At 33.9% G+C, this 13,908-nt stretch overlaps 1 protein-coding gene across 4 annotated transcripts in view; it reads right to left on the bottom strand.

Annotated features, from left to right (window-relative positions):
• CENPE (centromere protein E) overlaps positions 1–13,908 on the bottom strand; it is a 64,898-nt gene that overhangs the window by 832 nt on the left and 50,158 nt on the right. For all 4 annotated transcript variants that reach the window (XM_074322872.1, XM_019738883.2, XM_019738884.2 and 1 more), the window contains 7 exons: positions 13,039–13,242; positions 11,026–11,244; positions 8,871–9,056; positions 7,618–7,730; positions 6,069–6,166; positions 4,317–4,500; positions 2,538–2,824 (listed from right to left, as the gene is read on the bottom strand). In XM_074322872.1, the coding sequence (XP_074178973.1) occupies positions 2,538–2,824; positions 4,317–4,500; positions 6,069–6,166; positions 7,618–7,730; positions 8,871–9,056; positions 11,026–11,244; positions 13,039–13,242 (1,291 nt within the window). The remainder of the gene's footprint in view (positions 1–2,537; positions 2,825–4,316; positions 4,501–6,068; positions 6,167–7,617; positions 7,731–8,870; positions 9,057–11,025; positions 11,245–13,038; positions 13,243–13,908) is intronic.

Below are 13,908 nucleotides of genomic sequence, written 5' to 3'. Positions count from 1 at the left end.
ACGGATTGAGTTTGATTTTCTTTTGTCTTATTTTTAGAAAACAAATGGTGTGCTAAACAAATAGTATGTATTTTAGGGAATATTTTAGACATCTTGGGAAAAATGTCTTTGAGCCTTCAAAAAGCACTTCAGCTACATCTCTTTATTTATAAATAATATTCATTTTCAAATTATATTCATAAAAGTTCGGCTGACCCTTGAACAACATGGGTTGGAACTGTGCAGGAACATTTACGTGTGGATTTTTGCAATACATACTATAAATGTATTTTCTCTTCCTCATGATTTTCTTAACATTTTCTTTTCTCTAGCTTACTTTATTGTAAAGAATACAGTATATAACACATGTAACATACAAAATATGTGTTAATTGACTATTTATGTTATTGCTAAGGCTTCCGGTCAACACTAAGCTATTAATAGTTAAGTTTTTGGGGAGTCAAAAGTTATACGGGGATTTTTTTAATGTGTGTGTGTGTGGGGGGTTGGCACCCCTAGCCCTAGTTTTGTCCAAGGGTCAACTATAAACCTAGCATAACTGGTCTTGCCAATTATCTTAGTTCTTGAAATAATTTAGATTACCTTTTTTAGAATTAAAATGAAAAACTGACACAAGTTTTTTAGACTGTTTCACTAATTTAAACTAGGACTATATCCTTTAATTCTGAATTCATCAGCTTTTGATTGATATCTTCTTCCAGTCTACGCTTTACTTTATTTCACTTAAAAATTGTACCAGAAACATCCACATATTGATAAAAAGAATTAAACATTTTTATTTGTGTTTGGATTAATTTATATTATGCCTGACTGTGCTTCTGGCACTATCAGATAAAATAAAAAAGGTGGTGATAAAAGTTTCTCCGTTTTTCAAAACTCTTCTAAAATAGTATATGTATACAGCAAAAGTACCACATAAGCTAGTTAATGGTAGGTCCGTGAATCATTGTTAAACACTATTCCATGAAGTGAACATTTCAAAAGCTTTTCCAAATGGTTTTGTGACTTAATATATTCCTAAGAGCAGTTTCAGACTCCCAATTTGATCTAATTTTGATGAGTAGTTGATGAGAATGGACTGATTTCTTTGTCACAAAGTAGAGCTCTCATAAACCCTGGCAGCCTTTCTTTGCTTAAGGCGTTAAATGACTTGGCAGCTGCCTTTCTTAGGGTACAGTTGTGTTGCTTTAGATTTCTACAGCTGCACAATAGAGTATTTCAGACAGGCAGACACACTGTCACAAAGGGCTCTGGCCATGCACACCTGGGCACATAATAAATGCTATGTGGTGAGAAAGACCACAAGGAACATTAGAGCTTCTCTTGCAATGCTCCCCACCTGTATACAGCACCCCTGCAGGGCTGGGGGGTGACCCTTGACCCTGCCCCACTGCATCCAATCAGGCAACCAGCACTGCTGATTTTACTCCCCAATCTGTGCCGTCCGTCCACTTCTCTCCATCTCCACTGCACCTGCCCAAGTCCACACCACCTGTGACTTGCTTAGGCAACTGCCATCAACTCTTGCTCCTATTATTTGTTGGTTACCTCACAGTTGAGGTAACATTTTCAAAATGTATAACTCATTATGTTCCCCTGCCATTGTTTAAAATCTTTCAAAGTTTCCCTCTACATGCTTTCAGGAAGGAATACAAATTCCTTTAACAGCCTACAAAGCCCTGCACGTGTGGCTCTTCTCTCTCCCTCTGGCTTCCCTGACTCATCATCCACAGGAGCCTGTGTGCACTGTGCTCTGGCCACACCCTATGTCTTTCAACTCTTCCCCTGGTTATGGTCCCTCCTACTTGGGGCTGTCACCGTTCCATCTTCCTGACATGCTTTTCCCTCCCCTTTGGTAAGCTAACTCACATCGACCTCTTAGATCTCAGTTCCATTCTTCAAGGAAAACTTCCTTAAAATTCCTAGAACACAAACCTATTATAAGCCTCAGAGCCTTTTGCACTCTAGAATTTTACCTTTTCTTTTTTTGACTACTTGATTATCGACTATACCTCCCATTAGTCTGTAAGCTCTAGGACGGCAGGGATCATGTCTAGTTTTGCTCGTCAATATATTATCAGGGTCTAATGTGTGACACATAGTTGGAGATCAAAAAATTCTATTGACTGAATGAATTAATAAGTAAATGATGTAAGTCTATGATCTGGCTTGTGGAAAAGGAACATAATGCTTTTGGAAACACTGGCCCATCGAATTGATGAGAAAGTCTTTTTCTTAGTAAAAGTAGTTTTGTTTATAGGGTAGTGTCTTTATGTCCTTGAGAGAGTTGCTTGTCTATTCTCGGGAAAAGCTTGAAGGTTTAAGAGGCAGAATAAAGACTTTACTTGGGGTAAAGTGACTGCACTTCAGTGCTGTGCTTTGGAGAAGCTTTCTCACACAGAGACAGCTCCGCATCAGTGCTCTGTTACTTGCTCACCTACCTCTTCTCTTGTCTAAACTTGACCTTTGCGGCCACATATTAAAGATAAGCTCCAAATATTATCCCCTATTTCCAAGTAATCAGTATATTTACCCACCTGGGCAAAGGCCTAAGCCTGAGTTATCAAAATATCGAACTGGATGAGGTGCTGGTAAAGACTTTGATCGGCTGTCAAAAAACCAAGATTTTGGTGATTCCTTTGGCACGGGATCTTGTAAATTCTGTTCCTCACACTGAGAAGCTATACATTGTCTCTTTTTAGAAGCTGCTCCAGTTACTTTAGGAGACTTTGGAGAATTTTCACAAGTTACTTCTTTGCAAACTTCCCTTTTAAGGATTTTCTCCTTCCATGTTTTGACTTCATTGGAAAGACGATTATTATTGCTTAAGTGGGGGAAGAGGAGAAAGGAGACCGTAAGACTGCTCACTTCCTGAAACGTGTTCACAGTTACATAAAACTTTTTTATAAAAAGTGTCGTAAAATATACATAATTTACCGTTTTATCATATTTATGTTTCAATTTCATTAAAATATTAAACTACATAGTAATTATAGTTAATCTCTGTGATCATGGAGTCTTGAAAAGAAAGCTCACGGTATGACATTAGGTTTTCAAATGAATCGATGATATCATCCAGAATGGTTTATCTATTATTGATACATTAATCTTCTAGATGGGCAAACCTTTAATGTTCTTTTGTTCTATTAAAAGAAACATTACACTGTGCTTTTCTGAATTGATTATAATCTTGCTTCTTACAGGAAATGCCACCAGCATTTATCTGGTTCCTCCAGAGAAACCTGGGAAGCAATTCTAGAGGCCCTGCTCTCCTTTCTCAGTTAGCCAAGTCTGGTGATACAACCTCAGACTTCCCGCTCAACCTCATCTCCTTTCTTTTAATTATTGACATCATTCTTATTTATTTATTTATTTTTTTGCCTGGACTACCACAGGTTCCTAAATTGGGCTATCTGATCTCACCAGGCCCCGGCTGAAAATCTTCCAGTGAAAGTAACCCTCCCATTAAATTTAGGATACCACCCAAACTCCCTCAGAATGACCTCTAAGGGCCTGTGGAATCTGTCCCAGTTACCTGTGGCCTCTCATCTTGCACCTTACTCAGGCTCAATCACTGTAGTCTGGCCACACGGGATGTCTTTCAGCTCCACCGACTGGTTATTCTTCCGAACTCAAAGTCTGTGTACATGCTGTTCCCTAGGCCTGGAAGGCTGACCAGGCTCTCCTTTCATCTAACTGAGCTTGTACTCATTTTTCAGATCTATTCATATATTAGTCTCTTGATCACCACCTCTCCCCATGCTTTGATCTCTGTGATACCCTTTCATAATATTTTATTTGTTTTTTGTTTAATAGCACTTATTACAAAGAATTAGTTATTTGCATAGACATTATTTGTTTAATGTCTATTTTTTTCCTACTGCATTATTAGAGATTAACACAAGATTCTAATCTTTGGTAGGTGTCAAATAATTAAATCTGTTAGAACTGTTTATAAAGTAAAATTAAATAGGCGACAATAGTGAACCTAACGGGTTCTCTTATGAGTAAAGCCTCATTGACTTAAGTATATGGACTTGTGGTGTATATAAGCTGCCTCCTCAAAGATGTTTATTTGCATCCTGGTTTTTGGCCTAGTTAAAAATAGGTCAGTTGATAGATAGCAAACATCTGGAATAGTGCTATCATATTCTTACTCCTTTTAAAAAAGACACATTACATGAGCTCTAAAAATTACTTTCCCCATGTGTGAAGGGTTGCTAACTGCAAAATATAAATATGTATGTGTATCTATCACACCCCCACGCACGTAACAGCCATAAACATAATTTCTGTATCACGTAAGCAGATCTTACCTTAATAGTTCATTCTTTTGCTTTATTAGCTGTTCATTTTGCTGCTTTAACTTAGAAATTTCCTTTTCGAGTCGTACATATTCACTTTTCAAAATAAGAGCTTTTGTGCTCTGTACAATGCCACTGCCACCACCACAGGTTAGGGGTTTATTTGAAGGCTGAGAATTAGTATCTTCTGATACCACTGTGGGAGGCAAATACACAGATAAGTGATAATTTTATTTATCTGCCAAGTTCAAAATAAAGGAAACATTATTCAGTGCAGCAAGTCACCACAAAATCGAACGCACCTTAACCATCATCTCCCTGGAAACCATCCTTGACTTCCCCCTTCTACCTGACCCCCATGCCTATTCCATCATCAATTCTAAGTATCTCTAGAAAGCTTCTGCTACTCTCCACCCACCAATTCCGCTACAGTAATCCTGCTAAGATCTTTCACCATGACTGCAGCAGTAGCAACCCTCTCCAGCTGGACTTGTCCCTCACTCATCTGCCTTCTACATCAGTGGAAACACTTGGAGGGCTTCTTCCAACAGAGTGTGTGGGGGGATCCACCCCATTCATTCAGCGTAGTATATATACTCAATATATACTTGTTAACTAAACAAACCTTAGAATTAAAGCATATATTATATATTCTACACTATGCATGTAAAAGTAGTGTAAAGAATTGTTTTATAAATTTTAGGTAAAATTTCATAAAAATGTGAGGAGCTTATAAAGTTGAACAATCCACTAAATCAATGACAATTTACAAAGGGGGTAAAGTGTGTGTGAAGAAGATACTCAATGTCTATTTTCTTTTGAATTATTGTGAATTCAGGTACAACGTGTACTTGAAATGCACTTACAAACCAAGAGCCATTGTCCTGACCCTTCTGTAACAACAAAGAGTCCTCGGTTCTATTTTTACCCCTTGAAGCTATCCATGTAGGAGTTGTAATAGACACTAGGAACTTTCAAACTAAATATGTACTAGACAACATCTTTAACACTACCTCTAATTTAAAAAAAATAAGTGGACAATAATACACACAAATGCCATCTTATGTTTGCTTGATATTTAGAATTCTTAGTGTGCTTCCACACACCCCTTTAGTTTGATCATTACAAGTGTGTGTGTGTGTGTGTATACGTACATATAAATATATGTATATGTATGTGTATGTATATATGTGTGTATATATATAAACATAAGAGAAATATGGAAAAAGATATAGTTTGAGGACTGTATATGCAGAAATATGATCATTAGATTTGAAAACTGTATCTAAGATAAATTTTAAAGAGTTTACAAGTAAGCATCAACTCTGTATTTTCAGTTTACTAAGAACCAGTGGAATAATACTGACTTATTTTTATTGTGTACTGATTACATTTTTACTATGTATAGCGTCAAAATCCACTAAGATGTGTTTGGATTTTTATTGGGATGGGTACTTCTACCTTTATAGCTGTCATCCTTTTATAGTATTGAAGGTATCTTCACCAATATATAAAGATCTGATAATGCAAAGGTAAAATTCATATTTTTCAAGCATATATAAACAGTTAACATTATAGTAAAACTAAAGAGATGTCCCAGGACAAATATAATGGCAATGAATTCATTTTAAAAATAGTTATTTCTAAATTAGTGATAAAGCTAGGCTTATTCTTGACTGTTGCATATTTAATAGTCCTCAAAATGTGTAAGTGATTGAGAAGTCAAATGGAAAGGATCTAGAAATACCAATATTTTCTACTTACTTGAGGTATCTTGGGCCTGTTGATTTCTTCTAAGATTTTCTCTCAATTGCCTTATAACTTCGTTTTGATGTGCTACAGTGGTTTTTGTAGAAGCAATTCTAATAAGAACAACAATAGAAATATGTAAAGGCCCAGCAACTAACTTTTAATGGAAAAATGAGCACAACTGCTGTGAAGAATTTTCTAGTAAGATACATCACATTGACATAATATCCATACAAAGCAGTAGATAAGCCCTATGATTCCCCCCTCCCCCACCACCCCACACCCCGCAGCATGCACTTTGTAGCTATAACACCATCAAACTGGAAGTATTCAGTTTGGTTGCAGGGGCAATATTTTTAACATTGAAAAACCAATTCTTTCAAATTCCTGTAAGCTCAATAGCTATTAATTGGATATTGAGCAAAATTATACTCAAAGTCACCATAAAATAAATAATTAGGCTGTAACCATACCATTCTAGAAACACCTTAAAGGCACAACCAGTACCAGAGCATAAAAGTGAAAAGCAATTTCCTTCTACATTGTCAGGCAAGCAAACCTGGCTACAGCTCTGGTCGAGGTGATAACTAAAAGGTCAAATTCTGCTACTTGTTCCACAGGAGAAAGAGATACTTTATGAATTGTTGGCTTCAGCATTAATCAGTAGTGATAAATTATAAGACTTTCTGCCTTTATTAGAGACTGAAGTATCTGCTGATTCTATTCTATAAGCAAAACTGCTTTTATAATGAAGAACTTAGTAGGTTTCATTAAAACCAATATAGTCTTAGCGGAAGGCTGGTTAGAATGCATGCAGATTCAGAGTGCTGCTTTTTGAGCAAAATTAGATATCATCATTAAATATTTATTAAAGATTTATAGCAAGAATAAAAAGTGTTAAGAACTGGAAGGGATATTAAGAAATTCTCTAATAGAAACCCATCCTTTTATTAATTATGAATGTGAGGAGCAGAGAGATTAAACAAGTTGCATAAAGTGACATATAAATAAGTGGCAACATTGTATTTCTAATTCAGTTTCCCAGACTCTATTCAATGTTCTTTTTATTATGCTACATCACAAAAAAACTTTAGGTATGCTATCAAGTATAGTAATATATATTGATAAATCAATAAAAAGAGGATATGCTCTTGGGCACTAGATACTATAATTTCAAAGGAAATACAACCTTTACACAAAAACACAATACTAAGAACAAATGAAATTAAAAGGACCAACAAAAACCTTAGTCAAACTGCTAAATACACACACACACACACAAACGTTCTTATCATTTACTGTCAACCATTCTAAAGCTGTTTTTGATTAAACAAGAAGAATCCAAAGAAATATTGTGTTAGTAACTGATCAGAATTTTGCTTATTTTTAGAATCTTTACATATGTAATGAGAACTTAATAAATTTAAAATCTTTGAATGTTTCTACTTTTAAAAAGCAATAATATTTTCAGATACTTGAAAAAGTTAATTAATGCAAAGAAACATATCATTTAAGAAGAAAATTTAAGCTATTAAAGTCATGTTCAGTTAAGGCACAGACATACTCCTTTTCACACTCCTTGGCAATTTTCATCTTCTCTAGGTCTATTTTCACCAACTTCATTTTGAGATCTTCAATTTCTTCTTTATAGGGCTTAGCTCCTAAAGCACATTTGTCCTAAAGATTTTAGAGAAAAGAAAAATAAAATACTTTTAGAGCAGTTTCAAGAAGTTGTGAACAGCCTTTATTTGGTAGGAATATTTTAAAACAGCAAATTCTATTATATGAAAAGCAAGAAAGGCACACATTTTAACCCTAAAATGAGTAACAAATAGATATTTCAGGTGAAGTATATCTGAAGTTATTGGAAGCTAATATGTAATTAGAGAACATATAATTTTTATTTTTTAAAACAAATTCTTTCCCAGTTAAAAAACGATATAAACAAAATGAAACAGATTGAAAGTAATGAAATGGGTAGACAAAGGTAATCAGGAAAAGGAAAAAAAAAAAAAAAGACGTCAGAACGACAATATAAAACTAGAACTAAATTCAAAGCACAAAGTATTAGATAGCATTATTGGGGATATTTTTTATTCAAAGATGGTTCAATCCACTGACATAAATATATCTACTTTCCACTGAGAGAAAAAGAATTATTCATGTATAAATATATACATACATACATATATAATTTTTTAAAAATGAATAACGTCTCATTGAATGAATGTTAAATAATGCAAAGAACAAACATTCTTGACTTGTTCCTAGTTTTAACTGGAATGAAGAGACGCTGGAGCCGGAATACAAGCTTAAATGTCTTTTAGGGTCAAAGTCAGTAACAGAAGTGTGAGAAGTAGCTGGGCCTAAACTGAAAGGGAGTGCTAAGGAGGTGATGAGTAATGAGGGTGTGATGTGTAATGTAATGGCATTCATTGAAATAAATGTTCTAAGAGGGGGATCAAACAGAAAAAAAAATGTAAAAATGTACTTATCTAATAAGGAGTGCTAAATAGTTGGATAAGAAGCATTTTATTTTGAAAAATGAATATACATCTTCAACTATAAAGAGTATCTCCATGTCTTTGAAAAATAAGTTTTTAGAAAGATAAAAATAATCATTCTTTTGCATGAAAATATACTCCTGCATTTCATTTTTAAGTTGTCACTCAATTTTTCAAAGGTTGAGTACTGAACTTGAGACATACATCGGTATTAGGAAGTTGAAGTAAAAGATTAGAGTCCTAAATGATCTGCCACATTCAACAGTAAAAAGAAAAAAAAAACCCTTTTATTTATAAAATGAGTTTAAGTTACCTGAAGTACTTGGATCATTTCTTTTGTTTGTTCAAGGCATTTATTTGATTCATTAACTTGCGCTTGAAGTTTTGCTATTACGTCATTAGTCTTTTCAAGTTCTTTCTGCAACTTTATAATTTTGCCTTCCTTATGCATAGCACTTTCTTTAGCTTTAAGTAGTGAAGTTTCCAGCTCTTGAATTTTCTATCAGAAAAAGCACACATACGTAAGTTCTGTCATAAAGACAGAATCACTGTAAGTTTAAGACAAAGATGATCATATATAGGTATTAATTTTTCACAGACTCCATTAAACAAAGGAGAGAAGAGAAGCCAAATGTCACTCAATTTACACATGTATTATTTTTTCATTTAAAAGCTGATGATTTTGGATTAAAAAATGCCCAAATTTTATATTATAATGTTTAGCGTTTATTTTATTTACTGATTAGCACATTGCTAAGCATATTAAATCGGCACTCACATTTTAAATTAATATTACTTAAAGAAAGTACATTTGTTAATTGACTCTTTCAAGTAATACACATAACATATCTTTCTCTTTATATTTATTACCTAGATTTTAAATTGAAATATACAAGTGGAAAAATTTAAAGGCATATAATAGAGTAAGTTTTCCCATCTCAGACTCCCAATTGACCCTAAAGCAACGACTACTAAACATTTTCAAGTGTATCATTCCACAAATTTTTCATATGTATCTAAGTATATATGAATATAGTTTTTAAAAGTCAGTCATACACACAATAGAAACATGCTAAACATATAGTTCTGTCTCTTTTTCTAACTTAACAATATATTTTCCAGATCTTTCCATTATCAATACATACAGATCTCTTACATTTTTGTTTCCATATTTCCTGTTTCATGGAAATAGCATAAATTAGTTAACCCATCCAATGAACATTTAGATTATTTCCAGTTTTTGCAAGTACAAAAACACTTGAATTTGTTCATATTTATAAGATTATTCTCATGCACACTCATATAGGTTTTCCTGGAAAATGTCTGTTTCTTTCTGGCCCACTTAGAATATATTTTTGTTAAATGAGTGAGGTAGGAATCCAGACCTATTTTCTGCCAGATGGCCATATGGTTGTTCTGAATCAAATATTAAGTATATCATCTTTTCCCCACTGAGCTGAATGTTACCATTATCATACACTAAATTCTCATACTTACTTGGGTGTACGCTGAACTCTATTCTGTTCCATTGTCTATTCCTGAATCATTACCAAATTACTCTACGCTAATTTGGCATCAATACCAAACTAAGAGCATATATTTTATCTGGTAGGGTATTTTTCCTGGGGTCATTGAAGATGGAATTTCCTTCTGCTTCTTTATCTTATTGCTTTGGTAGGTGGGTTTCATAGTGCCACTATTTTTATCTCTGCTAGCTGATTGAGGTCTGTAGTGATCAGCAAATCGATAAACTGTATACTCAGGTTCTTTATGTTTCCAGTGGTAATTATTAAACTAATGAATGATGATTTATAGGTATTTATTTTGATAAAAATGATAAATTTACTTTTGGGTTCCCCACTAAGTCATTTTGTAGGCTAACAAAATAAAACATTGTATTTGCTTACAGACTCTCAAGTAAGGGTAGTTAATAAAGTAATTGCATTATTCAAATAATGTATCAATTTTTGGCTAATCTGCATTAGAAATCTGTTATTTTTTTAGCTTTTCATATTTTTACTTTGATTATAATATTAACCAATATTAAAGACATTGATGCCAATTGGAGAAAAGCGAAATTGCTCTTTCCCTCTAAGCTAGTGCTGTATCCAGACACAGATTATAGCTTGAAAGGAAAGTCACATGATTTAGGAAATTTATAATGAAGGGTGATAATGCCGTAAATGGCATATATATATCTATGATTCAAATTAAGCTATGAGTTACTTCTGTTTTATAATCCAAAGGGAAGCTCTTAAATAATGTCTAGCTTTATGGATAATTTAGGTTAATGACAGTCATGATAGAACTGTATTTAAAAAACAAGTTCCGCAAACACATACACAGATGGTCCATGTTCCTTAATAAATACATTCAATACTATAATTCTGCTCTGAAATGTTATATAAAATACAGCTTTACCTCTGTGATAAAGCTGCAAATTCAAAAATACAAAAAAAATTACATACCTCTGTGGTTAGTTGTGTGGCTCTTGATGTAACATGAAGATTCGAACCATCTTGTGTAGTAGGATGAACAGGGGCAACAGACGTCTGAGAGATCTTCAAAGTTTGGCAGTTTTTAAACAGTTTTTCATTTTCCTCTTTCATTAATTTCAGGTCATGTTCCCATTCTTTGGCTAAGGTAGAATTTCTTTCCTCAAACTCTGTTGATTCATTCATTATAGCCTATAGCATAATAAAAATACCATTATAGCTCTAAAATGAATTACATATTTTTTTTAAAACACTATGAAAAAATGCGATAATTCTAGGATAAGGTATATGTTGAAATTCATTTTCAGAACACTCTAGAACAGTATGTGAAGAACATAAAAGAATGTGAACACTCTTTGTGGTTTGCATCAGTTCCTGAAATTTCAGAAGATGTTGGATGTTGATGATAAAAGAATAAGGACTGGAGAGGATTCAGATTCATTTTCAAGGTGATAATCTTGCTATTAGATCAGTACTAACATATGAAGAGAAATTTGAGGTTAAAGTCACTATTTATATTATGGATGTTAACAAAACATTAACTGACATCTAATCGCAGAGCACACCCAGTAAACTTAACAACAATCAATTTTCTTGTTTCATTACAAACCTCAGTGTTAATAGGAAAAAGAATTCACTGACTTTTGGTATTTAATCTGAAAATCTTACATTTCTGTGCAGGGAATAACAATCAATACCATCTTTTACTTCAAAGGCTAACTAACTCTGAAATGACTCAGATCATCCTTTTTACTTCCTCGTTACTATGGGATGTTCTTTTTGCTCTCATCACAAATGTCTTATTGGTCTTATCTACAAGTCTGTGGCTTTATGGTCATTCTGTCAGAGTTGGATCCTAAATTAGCTGTATTCTTGTTGGCACCCTGGACTCTCTTTGGCTCTGGACTACTACTACTGACTTCACGTCACACACAGTTACCAATTCCTACTGTCAGGGTCCTGGAAGAAGCCACATATCCATGCTGATGTATACCGTAGAAATACCTGCTTTCCAATCACAACTGTGCCCTCAATATTACAAGAAAAACTGAATGATATGGAGATTATCTTGTCTAAACATTAGTTTTATGGTTTTCTCTATTAATGGTGGACTTTTTAAAAAGTTCATTTACTGTTTTGCTAGCTTCAGGTAACCAACAAATGGGGTGAACTATCCATTAAACATTATCTGTATTTCAATGTGATTTAAGTATAGTTTCCAGATGAAATCAAACTGCCTGGAAAAAACCACCCAAACACATGAAATATAAAACCAATTTTAGAATCTATACTAGTCATCTAGTTCCCTTTGCATATATATAACAAGCAACTTTCTGATTTCTACATACTTTATTTATCAAGTATATGAAGTAAGGATTACTTCAGAAAGAAGAATTAATATTCTGATCAGTGGAAGGTAAAACAAATTAATAAACTGATCTTAAAAGCAATGTTGGTTCTCACGAATTTGTCTACTAGGGCCAGTCACATTGGGAACAATGACACAAACCACATTTTTGAACCTCAACTTGAAGGATCAGCGCATGTGATGGTGACCCACTGACAGGAAAAGCACAAGGCCTTCCTGAAGTAGCTGCCTGTAGCCCTGAAAGAGGCTCCTGTCTCACCTGTCTGAGGCTCCCTGGGGACAAGGCTCAATTCCCACACAAGGAGTGAAAAGTGAGAAAGGAAAGGAGAATAGCAAGAGGACTCAAGATTTCACAAGTGGAAACCGACTATATTACACACTAAGATTTTGTTACCTTCTTTACGAGTACAAATTGATTTATTTAAGTATCTTAAGGCAGCATAATGTTAGAGGAAGAATGTGCTTTAAATAGTCACAATTTTTTTCACAAAGTATATACGAATAAATGAAAGAAAACCTTTAAAATCCAGTTGTTCTAAGTCCTTTTAATGAGGTAGAAAACGTAAAGCAAACAACAACAAAAAGAATGAGGTAGCACAATAAAAATTACTACTTACAATTATTTTGTTATTATAGAAGTTATTCACTTGACAAATCCTATCATTTTCTTCCTGGATGCCACTTTTAAGCTTTTCTATATCAAAATGAGTCTTCAACCACTCTTCCAAAAATTGGGTCATTTCTTTTCTATTACTTAATACTTGTTGAAATTCAGTCTTTATGCTGTGAAAGTCACATTCTGAAAAATCTTTGAGAATTTCCTGTATTAAAAAGGAAATATTGAATTGCCTGAACATTAGGAAAGTTTTTATCTAAATAGCATACAAATATCAAAAGGGGAAAATACCTTACTGAGCTCTCATTCTTAATATTTTGAAGTAAATATAGTTTTAGTTATTCTAGTTATACTGGAAATATAATTCTAATTTAAAACCTTATTCTAGTTATTTGAATAATAAAATAGATGCTGTGTAACAGAGGCATGTCTACCAATTCTGCCTGTTAGAATTGAAACCTGTGAAAACCATAAATGTGGCTAACAATTACAATACGTGAACTGCTTCTGGATGCAGCTTTTCTGCAGAGAGCAGGCCTTACATGTGTGTTAGGAATGAGATGCCAGCCTCACACTACTTGCTGAAAGCACGACATTTCATGTGGAGTTGGTGCAACAAACATTTCTGACTCCTGGTCAAAGGTCTAGGAAGTTTTGGAAGCCATGTAGAAATTATTCTGGAGTTCTATGAATTCCCACTTGCTGATATTAAGTCTTTCTTTCTGTATCTGTGGAGTCCTGAAATGAGGCTAGTCTAGGCTATTACTTGGTACTCTTTACATTTGGCCAGCTGTCGCTCTGCAACATATTATTAATTTTTGATAAATGAAAATGCCTCTACGCATATGAAAAGATACATTTCTACTAGCTA

Source organism: Rhinolophus sinicus, linkage group LG02, assembly GCF_036562045.2.
Source record: "Rhinolophus sinicus isolate RSC01 linkage group LG02, ASM3656204v1, whole genome shotgun sequence".
Taxonomy (NCBI): Eukaryota; Metazoa; Chordata; class Mammalia; order Chiroptera; family Rhinolophidae; genus Rhinolophus; species Rhinolophus sinicus.
Note: the sequence above shows the minus strand (reverse complement) of the source record. Positions and strands in the feature narration are given on the sequence as shown.